The 12,833-nt window shown below is 35.7% G+C and overlaps 2 protein-coding genes across 2 annotated transcripts in view; one reads left to right on the top strand and one right to left on the bottom strand.

Annotated features, from left to right (window-relative positions):
• LOC108072148 (G-protein coupled receptor dmsr-1) overlaps positions 1–12,833 on the bottom strand; it is a 36,319-nt gene that overhangs the window by 12,569 nt on the left and 10,917 nt on the right. Inside the window, exon 2 of the mRNA XM_017163191.2 lies at positions 8,792–8,911. The gene's annotated coding sequence lies outside the window, so the exon portion shown is untranslated. The remainder of the gene's footprint in view (positions 1–8,791; positions 8,912–12,833) is intronic.
• LOC108071982 (uncharacterized) lies at positions 5,492–5,998 on the top strand. Its single transcript, XM_017162955.2, has 2 exons — positions 5,492–5,770; positions 5,861–5,998. The coding sequence occupies exons 1-2, from the start codon at positions 5,653–5,655 to the stop codon at positions 5,950–5,952; spliced, it is 210 nt and encodes a 69-aa protein (XP_017018444.1). The 5' UTR covers positions 5,492–5,652; the 3' UTR covers positions 5,953–5,998.

The raw sequence follows: 12,833 nt of genomic DNA, 5'->3' as shown, positions 1-12,833 counted from the left end.
AAAAGTCCCCAAATGCCGCTGTATTACTCAAATGTAAATATTTCCATTAAAATCAATTCCCAGTATAAACGCAACTGGCACTTTGGTTGTGTTTGCCTTCAAATAAGCAAACACATTTCAATAAAGTGCCACCTCACCACTTTTCCGTTTCGACCAAAAGCCCCGAGGATGACACGAGCTTGATATTTATTTCAATTATGCGGCGATGGGGCGACCAAGTAAAATGTCCCTGCTAATGCCAACGATTTTCCGGATGTCACTTGCTATGATTCAGAAACTCGACAACAGGTCAAGTCAAATCACTGGGAGAAAAAATCCCAAATTATGTATAAAATATTAATATGATTTTTATAGATATAAGATCCTTGTTTACATAAAATTCTCAACATGCCAGTTATCCTTTTTACTATTACGCTCTTTCCTTAAGTATGATAGAAGTTTTCGCTCTCTTGGGGTTACTCGTTTCCACACATTGCATTACAAAAAGTAGCGAACGAGAGAGTTTCTTTTTTGATGCTCTCTGTGGAAGCTTCCTCTCTATTCCTGTTATATTGTTACCATTGCGCTCTTTCCTTAAGCATGAGAGCAGTTGTCGCTTTCTTGGGGCTACTCCTTTTCACGCTTTGCAATATACAAAAAGTAGCGAACGAGAGAGTTTCTTTTTAGATGCTCTCTGAAGGAGCTTTGCATATGGGTTAGCATATTCCTCTCTCTTCCTGTTATATTATAATAATATAATATCAAAATATGTTCAATTGAATAAAGAAATTTTCCCTAATATATTTTATTTTTTTAAGGTGTGTTGAGAGAGCTTTTCTAGCTAGAAGTAACACAACTAACACTATGTTATTATATACTTTTTTTTCGTACTGTAAGCATTTTCTTTTCTGTTGCTCTTCTGCATGATTTACGCCAACAATTATCGCACCAAGACGTGCTCGGGCAGCCACTTGACATTAACATCGTTTTCCCCAAACTAGGGATGCTCTCTCACTCTTATCCTGCATCCTGTTTAACGTGTCTCGGAAGGGATCGCTTATGACGCCAGAGATTGCACCGGCGGAAAGGCGGAGAGGCGAAGTGAAAAGATAAATATAGCGGCCTGTCGTCTGTGGCAATGATAAAAAAGCTCGGCCATGTCAACTGACACACACGATTCAACTCCCGACGGCGTCACGCAGTGATTAATTATGCATGAACGCCGCCATCCCAAAGACAAACAGGCAGCATATGCTTTGCTCGCTCCTTGCTGAAGGCTTAAGCCTGCTTTGCCAGGACACTGAGAATGTCTAGTAGTGATGGGATGGAAACCCTCCTAGGTACACGTACCTAGAGTTCTATTAAGTATTCTTTACCTAGTAAAGCAATGGTATAAGTTTAAAGATGAAATTCTAGTTTAAAATTTATTTTAAAACTAAATGTTACTATCTTACCTTTAGGTTTTATCTTAAAGTAAAAATTCTTTGATATATTATATGTTTATTTATAAAAGTACACTATACTATAACATTTTTTATATGTAAAAGAAACATATTTATTGCTGGCATCAATTAAGTTAAGCTCGCTCTCCAAAAAAAACCTTTAAATATTATTGACAGCTGTCAACTGAGGATTTAAATTATAAAATCTCAGGTAGGGCCCTTATTAAGGGCCATAATTACATACTTTATGCACTCTTCTGAACGCTCAAGGATTTTTAATTAAAATTAAATCTGTTGCAGATGCGACACCTGCCATAAATACGTGATTTTTGATCGATGTGTTAAGCAGTTAAATTGTATGCACATATGGATTTTCCTAGGAATGGTAAGAGTGATTATTTAGTCAAAAGCGAGTTGCACTTTGTAAATCCCTGGCAACATCTAGCTTTAGGAATTCGAATTTTCCTAGCTGCTGTCGCTGTAGTTGCTTTTACATCTGTTACCAGAATTAAACAGATTTTATTGCAAATTTTCAAACCCAGATTTTAGGACACAAAAAATCCTTAAGTCGCAGAGATCAAAATAGTGGATAGGCTGTACAAAGTGCTATGAGTTTTATAAGCTTACATCCAGGTATTTCTAAGAAGGTCTTCCCTACTTATGCTTTTCTAGTAACTTTGGTTAAGAATAAAGTGAAATTCATGAATTATTTCCAAGTTGCTCAATGCAAATTACGTGTCCTCTTCCTGAGCCCTCGGAAACTTTGGAAGTATTAGTCAAGAAACTTTTTCGTGGCCGCAGCGCATAATGGTTCCCAGGAAATTAACTTTGCAATAATTCGATTTTCACCTGCCAGCTGAGTCGGAAATCCATCAATACAGCAAGCTCCTGAAACTCTGATAAATTTTACATCAGCACGTGTATTTAATATGTTCATGTTTCATGTTCATGCTCATGTGTGGCTGTCAAAAACATGCTTTAAAAATTCGATTATAGCTTTACATTGTCTATGGTTAAGTGACCCAAACCACTCCAACTCTCTCCCTCTAAGCTCAAAGCAAAAAGTGATTGGAAAAGTTCTATGGATATTCAAGGCTTACTAGGAAAACTTACTTAAAGAAAGTACACAAAAATTAAAGTCTATCATCGGCTAATATAAATGGCTTGACATTCCCGGCGATTAATCAACATCAAAGCGGTAGAATACATACATATACATAATTAAATAGAACACATTTTTCTGGCAGCTCCGACCTCACGCCGTATTAATTACGCTGTACTAAATCGCTTAATTACTAACGCATCATCATTAATCTTGAGACAGACAATTTTTGACTGTGTACACCAGATATTGTCCATCCTTTTGAGATATAATTTAAGTAAATTTTAAGAAAAATCTGAAGCTCACATTGCAGGCTAATTGGTAACGTAATTAAAGAGAAATTAATCAAGTCATGTCAGAGTCTAATCTTAATATCATATTTTAAATTTACTAAATAGAAATACTTTCTTCACCATTTTGATAAGCTCCTTTCTCACATTACGCATACGCAGCGTGTTAGCTGCCTTGGGGCTGGTTTGCTTACGCAAAATAAATAAAAGGAAAGATATTAAAGAGCACACAGACATGCGTATACTTATCCCATGAGAGGACAAGCAAAAAACAAAGAAATACAAATACTAATTTATTAGCGTATAATTTAAAAAGGCCCAGGGGTTTTGTGCTTAGCTGTTACTTAGCTATTTGCACAAGTTTGTTTTGTTCTTTCTCGGGCTTTAAATACCCAAAGCTAATATATATCCATATGTGTGTCTGATTTGCACACGACCCAAATTAAGCGAGATAAAACTGTATGCAAATAAAAGGGGTGCCGACCATTGAATACTCAGTTCATTGAGCGCGCAGATAGTTGCATACTTTTTGGCGAGTTTAAAAGTTTGTTGCATTGAATTTAATGCGAGTTTATAAATTAGAAAAGTTCAATTTTTTCCTTTAGACCACTGTTTCTCTAATTAGTAACTATTTTTAAAGTGCAGTGGATCAATACAAAAGTTCAATCAGTTTCCGTATGCAACTTTTGTTCCAATTAGTTATTTTCAAAGCAATGCAGGGGGTTAATTAACATAGTCATTGCTATTGTGAGGAAATATAATAATTGGTTACATTTTTTTCTATAGCCTATTGTTAAACAGAATAAGCTAACGATTTCAAATCAATTTAAACTGCACTATGAAATATTGAATTTATGGTTAAACATTTTGTAACACACTTTTGGGCAGCGTCATAAATAATTTTTGTAGTAACTTTTTATGTTTCTGTATATTTAAAATTATTTATTTATTTTCAGCGTTATTGTTGGAAAAATTTACATACCATTGCACTCCGCGGATTCTAGGTACGGTTGCACAAATAGAAAAAATTATGAATAGCCCTAAGTAGGGGGCTCTAGGTTGTTATTATTATTAATATGAACTCGCACTCGTTCGCTTCCATAGATCACAATTATTTGCCGGTCTGACAGGGCAATAAACGTTGCGATAAGAGGCTTTACGGGTGCCTCATTAGCCACCCACTCTACTCTATAGGTATTTCCGTATTTTCAACCAACAATTGCCATGTGTCGGACGGAGCCGGAGCCGCCTGGCCTCCATTTTCCGGGCTAAATTTTGCCTTCAGCCCGACACGCACTTATGTATCTGAATATATATTTTCTTCTATTGGGGGTCTTTGACAAGATTGTCAGTGGGGCACGTGTCTGCATTAGCATTACATATCTTAGACTGATTACAAAACACGGCCTCCTCCGCAGCAAATACTAATTCCAATCAATTTTCGCAGACATGGTTCAGGCTCGGCGGGGTCCCAAAAGAATTCCTATTATATTTTGCAACCAATTTTAGATGAATTTTTTTTCTAATTTGCCGCCACGCCAGAAAAGAAATTCCCAAGTTGACGTAATTTATGAAACGAACAAAATACCACAAAATTTTACTTTCTTTTGCAGCGGCAAATTAAGCGAACAGGTTTGTTTATAAATCAGCATCAAACAGCAGCAAAAGCAACAAAAAGCCATCGCTAAATGGCGACAAATAACCAAGCGAAAGATTCTTTCATCTGGCCGACATTTTTTGAGGTAGTTGGAAATGCCCAAACCGTCTGTAGAACGACATAAAAAGAAGATCACAGAACAAAACAAAATATAAACAGAGATTTTTTCATCGCATTCGTACAATGAACTGTCATATGCAAAGCGTTTATGTTATGGCAAATATATTCAAAAAATAAAACACACACACAGCAGAATGTAATTCAATAAACTTGGCTTCTAGGTCTCTCGACTGTTTTGGTACCCAGTTAAATATATAAAGAAAATATTTTAATAGAAAAAATTAAAAGAAATAAATATTACTAAGTATTCCAAGAAGAAATTCTTAAAGGAAAAAGGAAATCTTTCAGCACTTAATATGTTTTTGTTTGCATTGACGCTTAGAATTCCCAACGGGTTCTAGCTTAGATGGAAGGTATAGTACCAAGAAGAGTTAGGAAGTGGTCTGATTATTTGAGTAGTTATTTGAATAAGAAATTTAATAAATGAATCAACAAATAATGTTTCTTAAAGTTACAAATAATATACCCTAGAACTAGAGTTCTAATATTAAATTCTGGTTAAGTTGTATTAATAAAAAAAACATTTCTCTATTGTCAAATAAAATCTTTAAATATATTACTCATAAATTATAAAGATCACTCGACTATTGTGTTGAATCTTTTTCCGTATTCAGCATTTCTTTAGCCCAAATTTGGACTCAAATTATGAATAGTCAAAATGATAATACATTTGCATCTACTTTTTTCTACAAATTATTCTACATTGTTCTGCTTTCCTTTCGATGTGTGTTTTTAGGTTTTTGGTCTTAGAATTCCCAAAGCGATTCGTTTGTTCTTTTGCGAAACTTGATTTCCCGCTTCGAGTGCGGACATTCCGCGGATTAAATATCGCGTAGACACAGATGCTGCCGCCGCCCGTCGACCAGAAAACCAAAACAAGAAATCCAATTTCTAAACAGCTGCTCCGGAACAAGAAGCTGCTCATCCCGGCTCTCTTTTTATCTCGATCCCACATCCCCAGCTTCGGGTGGGGGTATAAATAGCTGCGGTCCCGGCCGAATCAATTAGACTCCAAACCAACCGCAAGAATAGCTAAGCGAAACCTCAAGCCAAAGCCAGAATATGTCGAAATTCCTTGCCGCCGCCTTTGCCTTCGTTGCCATCGTCCTGATCCTTGTCAGTGCCGCCCCCGCGCCGCCCCAGCTGCTGGATGCCCAGACTGCCATTCAAAAGATAATCGGTGAGTGTGCCCCAGATAACCAGTTAGTTCCTGGCAAACTGTGAACTGTCAACTGTCAACTGATTGGCCAACATTCCTTGTTCCTTGCAGATGCCTACAATCGCATTCCAGGACCCTCGGTTGTCCATCCGTGGGAGGTGGCCCGCGTGATCGACCCTAACACCTTTGTGGCCCACTTTTAGACTTAACTCCTCACCAGCTACCTGACCCTAACTTAAAGAAAATGCCTAAATAAATTGAAAACAAAAACCTTAGTTAAATCAAAGCAAAAAGTCTTTTAATTATATCACAGCAAACACACTAAAGTCAAACCTTAATTAAAGCTTAAACCATGGAGGTAACACACATCAAAACCACTGTGACCTGGTTGCCAAAGTAACATCTAATTAGAACATGAAAATTTAACCATAGTTTTGTTTCTAACATGTACTAGTTGAGAAAGTGAAACAAAGGTATTAAAAAAGACGCTTAAGCAGGTAAAAATTTAATTAAATTCAAAATATATTTTTAAGCCTATTAAATTCTGTGATAAGTACCTTGTAGCATTTGGTTTTTGCTGTATATAAAATCATTAAATTAAAAATTAATATACAAACTAAAGCCTGGTCAGATTAAACCAATTTGAAAATATATTCATAAGCTCTTTGTTCTCTATTATTTTTTTTTTTTTAATTTTACAACAAAAGTATATATAAACACAACACTCATGCAGACTTTAAACAAATATTCTAAACATTTTTGGGTCTTTTTTGTTTAATGTCTAAGTACTTATTTAAAAAGGTTTTTCATTTTAAGAGGATTATAAAAAGCAAATTTAATTAAAAACTAGCATCTGCGCTTTATCCGGTCACTCAAATATAATTTAACAAATCCTAAAACTCAGCTACTCTAACACAAACAATTCAATAGTTTACAAATTGGCAGATTATTTTATTATTACAAATGAATTCACATTATTCAAACAATGCCACAGGATGACCCTCAAATACTGAACAAATATCATAATAGCATTGTTCTCTCCACATTTCCCCATAATTCCATTATTTCATTAGGTGCATGGCATTATTCACATCATTTAATTAACGTAATATGCCAAAGCCCTTGCTTTTGATATTAAATTTGAAAATACCAAAGGCTCATCACCTCAAATATTTATCAATAAATTCCACTTATTTGTTTGCTAAATAACTCCTCACTTCTGGAAAGTAGAGTGAATATATTTATGCATAAATCCGTTTCCATACAGCTCAGCTTTCTGTGGCCGGAAGAGGATTTCCTCCTTTTGTGAAGTTGACAAAAGTTTGACAAATTCCGGCAACAGATGCTAAGCTCAACTAGAGTTGGTGACTTGCATCCATAACTTGGCTGTAATGCTCGCATTTGATGTAAACTTTCCTTAACTTATCCTGCTGGTAAAGTTTTCCAGCCATTCTGCTCAATTTTCCACCAAGGACAATCTGATAGTGAGTGGTTTGGCAAAGTTATCGCCACAGCCAGAATCTCAACTGAGTATCTCAAATATCTCAAGTGCTTGCTAAGCTCTAGAGTCTAGGAACAGGCAGCGCCTTGTTTGAGCACTCGAAGGATGCAATATTGTTATCATCGATTGCAGCGCGAGGTTAAAGTCAATGTCAATGCCAGAGTTAAAGCCCCTATATATACATATATATCCATACAATAAATGCATTCTAGATAAGTGCACGGGGGAAATGCAAAGCAAAAGCACTTCAAAGGCAGCCAACTGAAATAAATTGCGGAGCTCTGGCCATAAAATACTATATAGTGCATATCATTTGATACCTATACCTATATGCCCTCTCTTACTTTTTATGATTCACACACATGCGGCACGAGCTACTGAAACATTTATGGAAATCTGCTGAATATTCAGGGACTTTCATGAACTCTGACCTGGGGGGAATGTAGGAACTTTTCTTAAATTCGTTACACGTGTCAGTATATCACAGACATTTACACAGACACAGGATAGTCATAAAAGGAATTTTATAAGAGACTTTTTTGGTGTTTCTTAAATTATTTAAGACTTTAATGGCTGCTCAATTATTTATTACTTATTTATTTCAATTATTTTCTACATTTTAAGCTGTAGCCTAATGTAAAGTTAAGCATTTTCATATTTTTATATATTAATTTATAACTTTAATGTGTGAATATAAATTTAGATTGTTATTTTAACAAAAAAGTATCATAATATAGATTTTTATTTATATATAAGTACCTCATTTAATATACATTCTGCAGTATTAATAATTTATTTATTATTTACATCACCTGTTAGTAAACTTTATCACTGAATATTTCCTTTATTTCTTCATAATACTTTAAGCAAACATCACTGTGTTGGAATTAAATTCAGAAAAACAGCTTTGTATAAATATACATATGAAGAAGGATGTCAACTACAGAATTTATATGGTTTTAAAAATACAACTTTTTCTATTATATTAACATCTCCAGCCTTGGTGATGCAGCTAAACTTATTGGGGCGTCGTCGCCTTTGTGACAACATCAGGCTATAATTACAGTCTGGGCAACCACACAAGTAAATTGCTTCCAAATTGGTCCATAGTTAGTAGTTCCGCCTTGCCAATTGCCAACTTTACGGCCAGACTCTTTGCAATTAATTAGTTTGCCTGTGCCTTGTGGTCCGCCACTGCCAAGTTTATGTCCCTGACAATACGATTTTACGAGCTCTTTTACGACTGGCTTAGAGCTTAGATATCCGGACGCATCTATGTATGTATGGGCCAGCTGTTTTGTTTGGCCAAAACAAAAGCTAACTCGATCAGGAATTCCCCGTGGAATGCAAAAAAAACTGGTGGAACCCATCGATTGAGCGACAGAGAAAGATTTTTAGCATGCGCCACTCGTATAAATTTGTTAGCCGCTTTCGAACTACATCGATTTGGATCGATTTGCATTGCAAATGTCAGCCACCCCCCTCGACCCCATTCCCATTCCCATTATAGAATAAACCATTATAAATAGACCGTGACTTACCTGCCATCATCATCATCATCATCGGCTTCGTCGTCGTCTGAATTCCTAGTCACTCCTTATCGCGCCCACCATCTATGGAGCGTCTTTAATTATGCAAATAACTGGCGCCACAAGAACGTGCTAAAAAACCAGGGAAGACAGAGACAAACAAACGTATTAAAATTGGTTGAAATCTGATAAATATCAGTTTCGGCCAACAAGTTAATAAAAGCAAGTGATAGCCATTTCACCGAGTCAAAAATCGACTATGGAATACCCACTAAAAAAGAGAGTTTAATTTGCAATAAGTTATCGATTTATTGATCAAGAAGAACTTTAAAATATCGATAATTTTTGATAATATTGCTAATAAGCAATAATTTTTTGGTATACATTTTATATTAAATTTTATATTAGGGATAAAAATATTGATATCCATACTTAACCAAAGACCAAAGATATAATTCGATTTTTTGTTCATGATATATATGCGATAAATCGATATTCTGTTTGATATATCGAACAAAATTTTACTTGTTTCATTAGCAATTTCGATTATAACATTAATATCTAAATTTTAACATTAAAAAGGAAAATTACAAATTTTAAATTTCATTTTTCTTAAACTTTAGAATGTTTTTTAATTGGTTTTTTATTTTCGATATTTGTACATATATCCTTTGATAACTTTTTATAGGGCGTTCGATTTGTATCGATAATTTCTTCTACATTCTAATTTTAATGCTATCTAAATCTTGTAATAATAAATACTAAATTAATTTAATATTTTAATATTTAACAGTGAGTTTACCATAAATCTTCACTTTCCTTTTCAATGGGTAATTGTCCTTTCCCCTTTTCAAAGTTCAATTGAAATACACACGCCTCAACACTTAAAAATGAACTTTAGTGTAAAAACAATATGCCATTTTGTGTGTAGGATACACGTGTTTATATTTAAATTGAAGCCATATGTTGGGCTATCCATTACCATCAGCCCTTTCCCACCCGTCCAGCCATTCATCAGTCAATGACTTTGTTTGTTTTTGGAACAGGTTTCTTTGTCTAAGGCTACAAAACACATTAATTTGATTGGTGTTTACGTGTGCATACAGATATTACAGAATGAAATAAAGCAAAATAAAAATTAAGTATTATATTTTTAAGCTAATTATACACTTCTATTTTACACATCAAATTATATTCTCCTTTGAAATTACACTTCTCCCTTAGGATTATCCGTTTAGCTTTCAATGAAAGCCTTGATATAATATGCAATTTGCCAAGTAAAAGCCTTTTGGCGCATTAACAGGTGATACGCATTCATATATGTATGTTATGTATACGTGGTGTAAGGATAATTTTCCCCCAACTTTGCTTTTCATTCAGCATAATGGAAAAGTTGCCGAAAATCCGTCGGAAACTCCTGAGGTAAGCAATATACCAAAGTGCCTGTGCCTGGCATGTGCGCGTATATTGATGGCCATAATATGGCCCAAAGGGTGGGGAGGTGTGCAAAAAAGCAAAGGAGATGCGTGAGCTGCGGACACGCGACATTAACCCTGATGATGGGTGACAGTTTTTCCGGCACTTGAAGACCCCGCCGACTCGAGTTGCCTTCGATATCGATGTGCCTGGCGTAAGCTTAACCATCAAAATTGATGGCTCAGGGAGCCCAGTAACTTATAACCATAAACGAAACTGATGCCGAGGACTCGACAATGAGACCTTTGTTCCACCAGCCAGGACTATAAAGGACCGGCTAATAAAGAAGAAATCAAATAACAATCATCACAATTACACTGACGACGACAACGACATGTTCTCTGGGACAGAAAAGAAACCAAACCAAAGTCAGAGTGAAAACTGAACTTGCCTGAACCCCGTCGGTCCGAGATTATTAGCATAATTCAAGGACACTCTCAATTCACAACTGGCGTCGGGGTCAAGGAACTGTAAGTGAATTTTTATTAAATTCCATATGCATTATTTGCTGAATATTAGATTCTCATGGGTCTGAAGTTGGGATGACTTTGCGGGACAGATTTGTTAATGCCAGAATACATTTTAAATCAAGGACTTGCAGCCTTGGGAGAAGTGAGTAAATTTACATTATTTGCTTGACTATAAAATTGCCTTTTGTTGATTTATTGCTTTGGTTTTATTACTGTCCCCATAAAACCCAAATGAATTATTTAATATTTTACAGGCTGTTCAACTTTTTAAAGTCGATTAAATATTAAATCAAGGGATTACATTTAAATCTTTTAAATCTTAAAATGTATTATAAACCGTATTATTTAGACCCTTTTTCCATTTTTTTTAAACTAGATTTTCTTTGACAATTTATTATCGAGGTTTTTATACGATTTAATTCATGAATGCTACTGAAAACTTCTATATTTTTTGTTTTCCTGGCCTGACCTTTAATTTAAAGCCAACGCTTTCTACTTTGGTGATTTTTTATTACATTCTCCATTTGTATTTTCCCGTATTTCGCCTTTATTTCGGCCATAACACGAAATGTGCAATAATAAATCAAAAGGATCTCCCCCCTTTTATAGAGATGGGCTAGAACAGCAGGCGCCGACATCCTGGCGACACCTGTCAAAGAGCATGTTCGTCCCTGTTGGACACCAATTAATCATCCAGATATCTATATGAACTGCATATGTCTCTCAAAAGAGTGCGTCATTCGGGTTTAGCGGAAAATTTTTCCACTAGGAGCGTCCATTTACTTTACGCTTGGCATAATCTATGTGACAGCAATCAGGGGAAAAGCTTTTCCGATACAATAACTTACGTAATTCGAGTTTCCACAAATATTTAAAGGTACATATAGGCCAACAGGAGTATCCTGTTGAAACAATACGCATTTCCCGGAAAAATAAATCCGATAAATCAGAAACGCGCATAACTCGTTCGGGCCCCATGGGACTTGACATACATATTTTGGTTTTTTGCAACTGACAGGCCATGTATGATTGGCCACAATTCAGATTTATGTAAGCTTTCTGTGTGATACACTTGGTTGAATTCTTTCAGGAATTCCTGGCTTCAATTCCTGAACACTTTTCAGTGCAATAATGTGAAAATATTGAAGGAGTTTTCCAACCAATTCACCTGTTATACTTTAATGAAGTGAATCTAAAAGCTGTATTGTATTTCCAAATTGAACTTTATTGTGCCAGGATGACCCAGCTTATTTGCTTATTATCTTCTCCACTTACTTTAGCTTTAGTTTTAATGAAAGAAGAAAATTACTTGTGCAATATTTCAAAGAAACATAAACTTGAGCTTCCTTTTCAGCCATTTCCTGTACAAAAAGGACGTCATAATCTATTTGAAACCATAATCGATTCGATGCCCTGTAATCCGTCAGGCGGGCAACAACAATGGCCAGGATTATGTAAAGTCATGATCAGGCTAAAGGTATTTTCCAAGAGACGCAATAAATACATAGAAAGACGCTTATAAAAGGCCAACTCGATGGTTTAACAACTGCGTGTCAGACAAACCCAATGGAGAAAAATGGGGTGCGACTTGGCCCGATTCGCCCTTTGTATTTTGCATAGACTTTGCCAATTCATCCAGCTGCCAGCTCTTATTACGCCTTAATTAATGCAAATTAAGGACAGCGGTTAAATAATAAAGCCACGGCTGACTGAATTTGACAATTGACAATGGCTTTGTCTCGGCTGTGAGCTGGGGAAATGCAGCGTGTCAAGTGGATTTAGCTCATTACATATCACGACCTTGTGTAGGGAAACCCCCGAGCTGTACTCTAAAGGCTTCTCGATATCCCAGCCAGAGTGCAAATGCAGAAAATTTAATATCAAATAGAGATGCAAGATGTAATTGTGTGTGAGATTTCACCTAGTTAAGCAGCAGTCAATTGCAGATTGTTTGTGTAATGTCGTTGTTGATTGCCCTGGATGGTATTAGGACAAGCTGGGCAAGGGTTAAACATAAAATTGAAGGAGCTGCTTTAACAGCGAGACACAAACTTTGGTGATTTTCATTAATTGAAATAGTAAAACACTTTTTATATGGAACAGACAGC

This window comes from Drosophila kikkawai, chromosome 2R, assembly GCF_030179895.1.
Source record: "Drosophila kikkawai strain 14028-0561.14 chromosome 2R, DkikHiC1v2, whole genome shotgun sequence".
Classification (NCBI taxonomy): domain Eukaryota; kingdom Metazoa; phylum Arthropoda; class Insecta; order Diptera; family Drosophilidae; genus Drosophila; species Drosophila kikkawai.
This window is presented reverse-complemented; position numbering and strand designations above follow the sequence as displayed.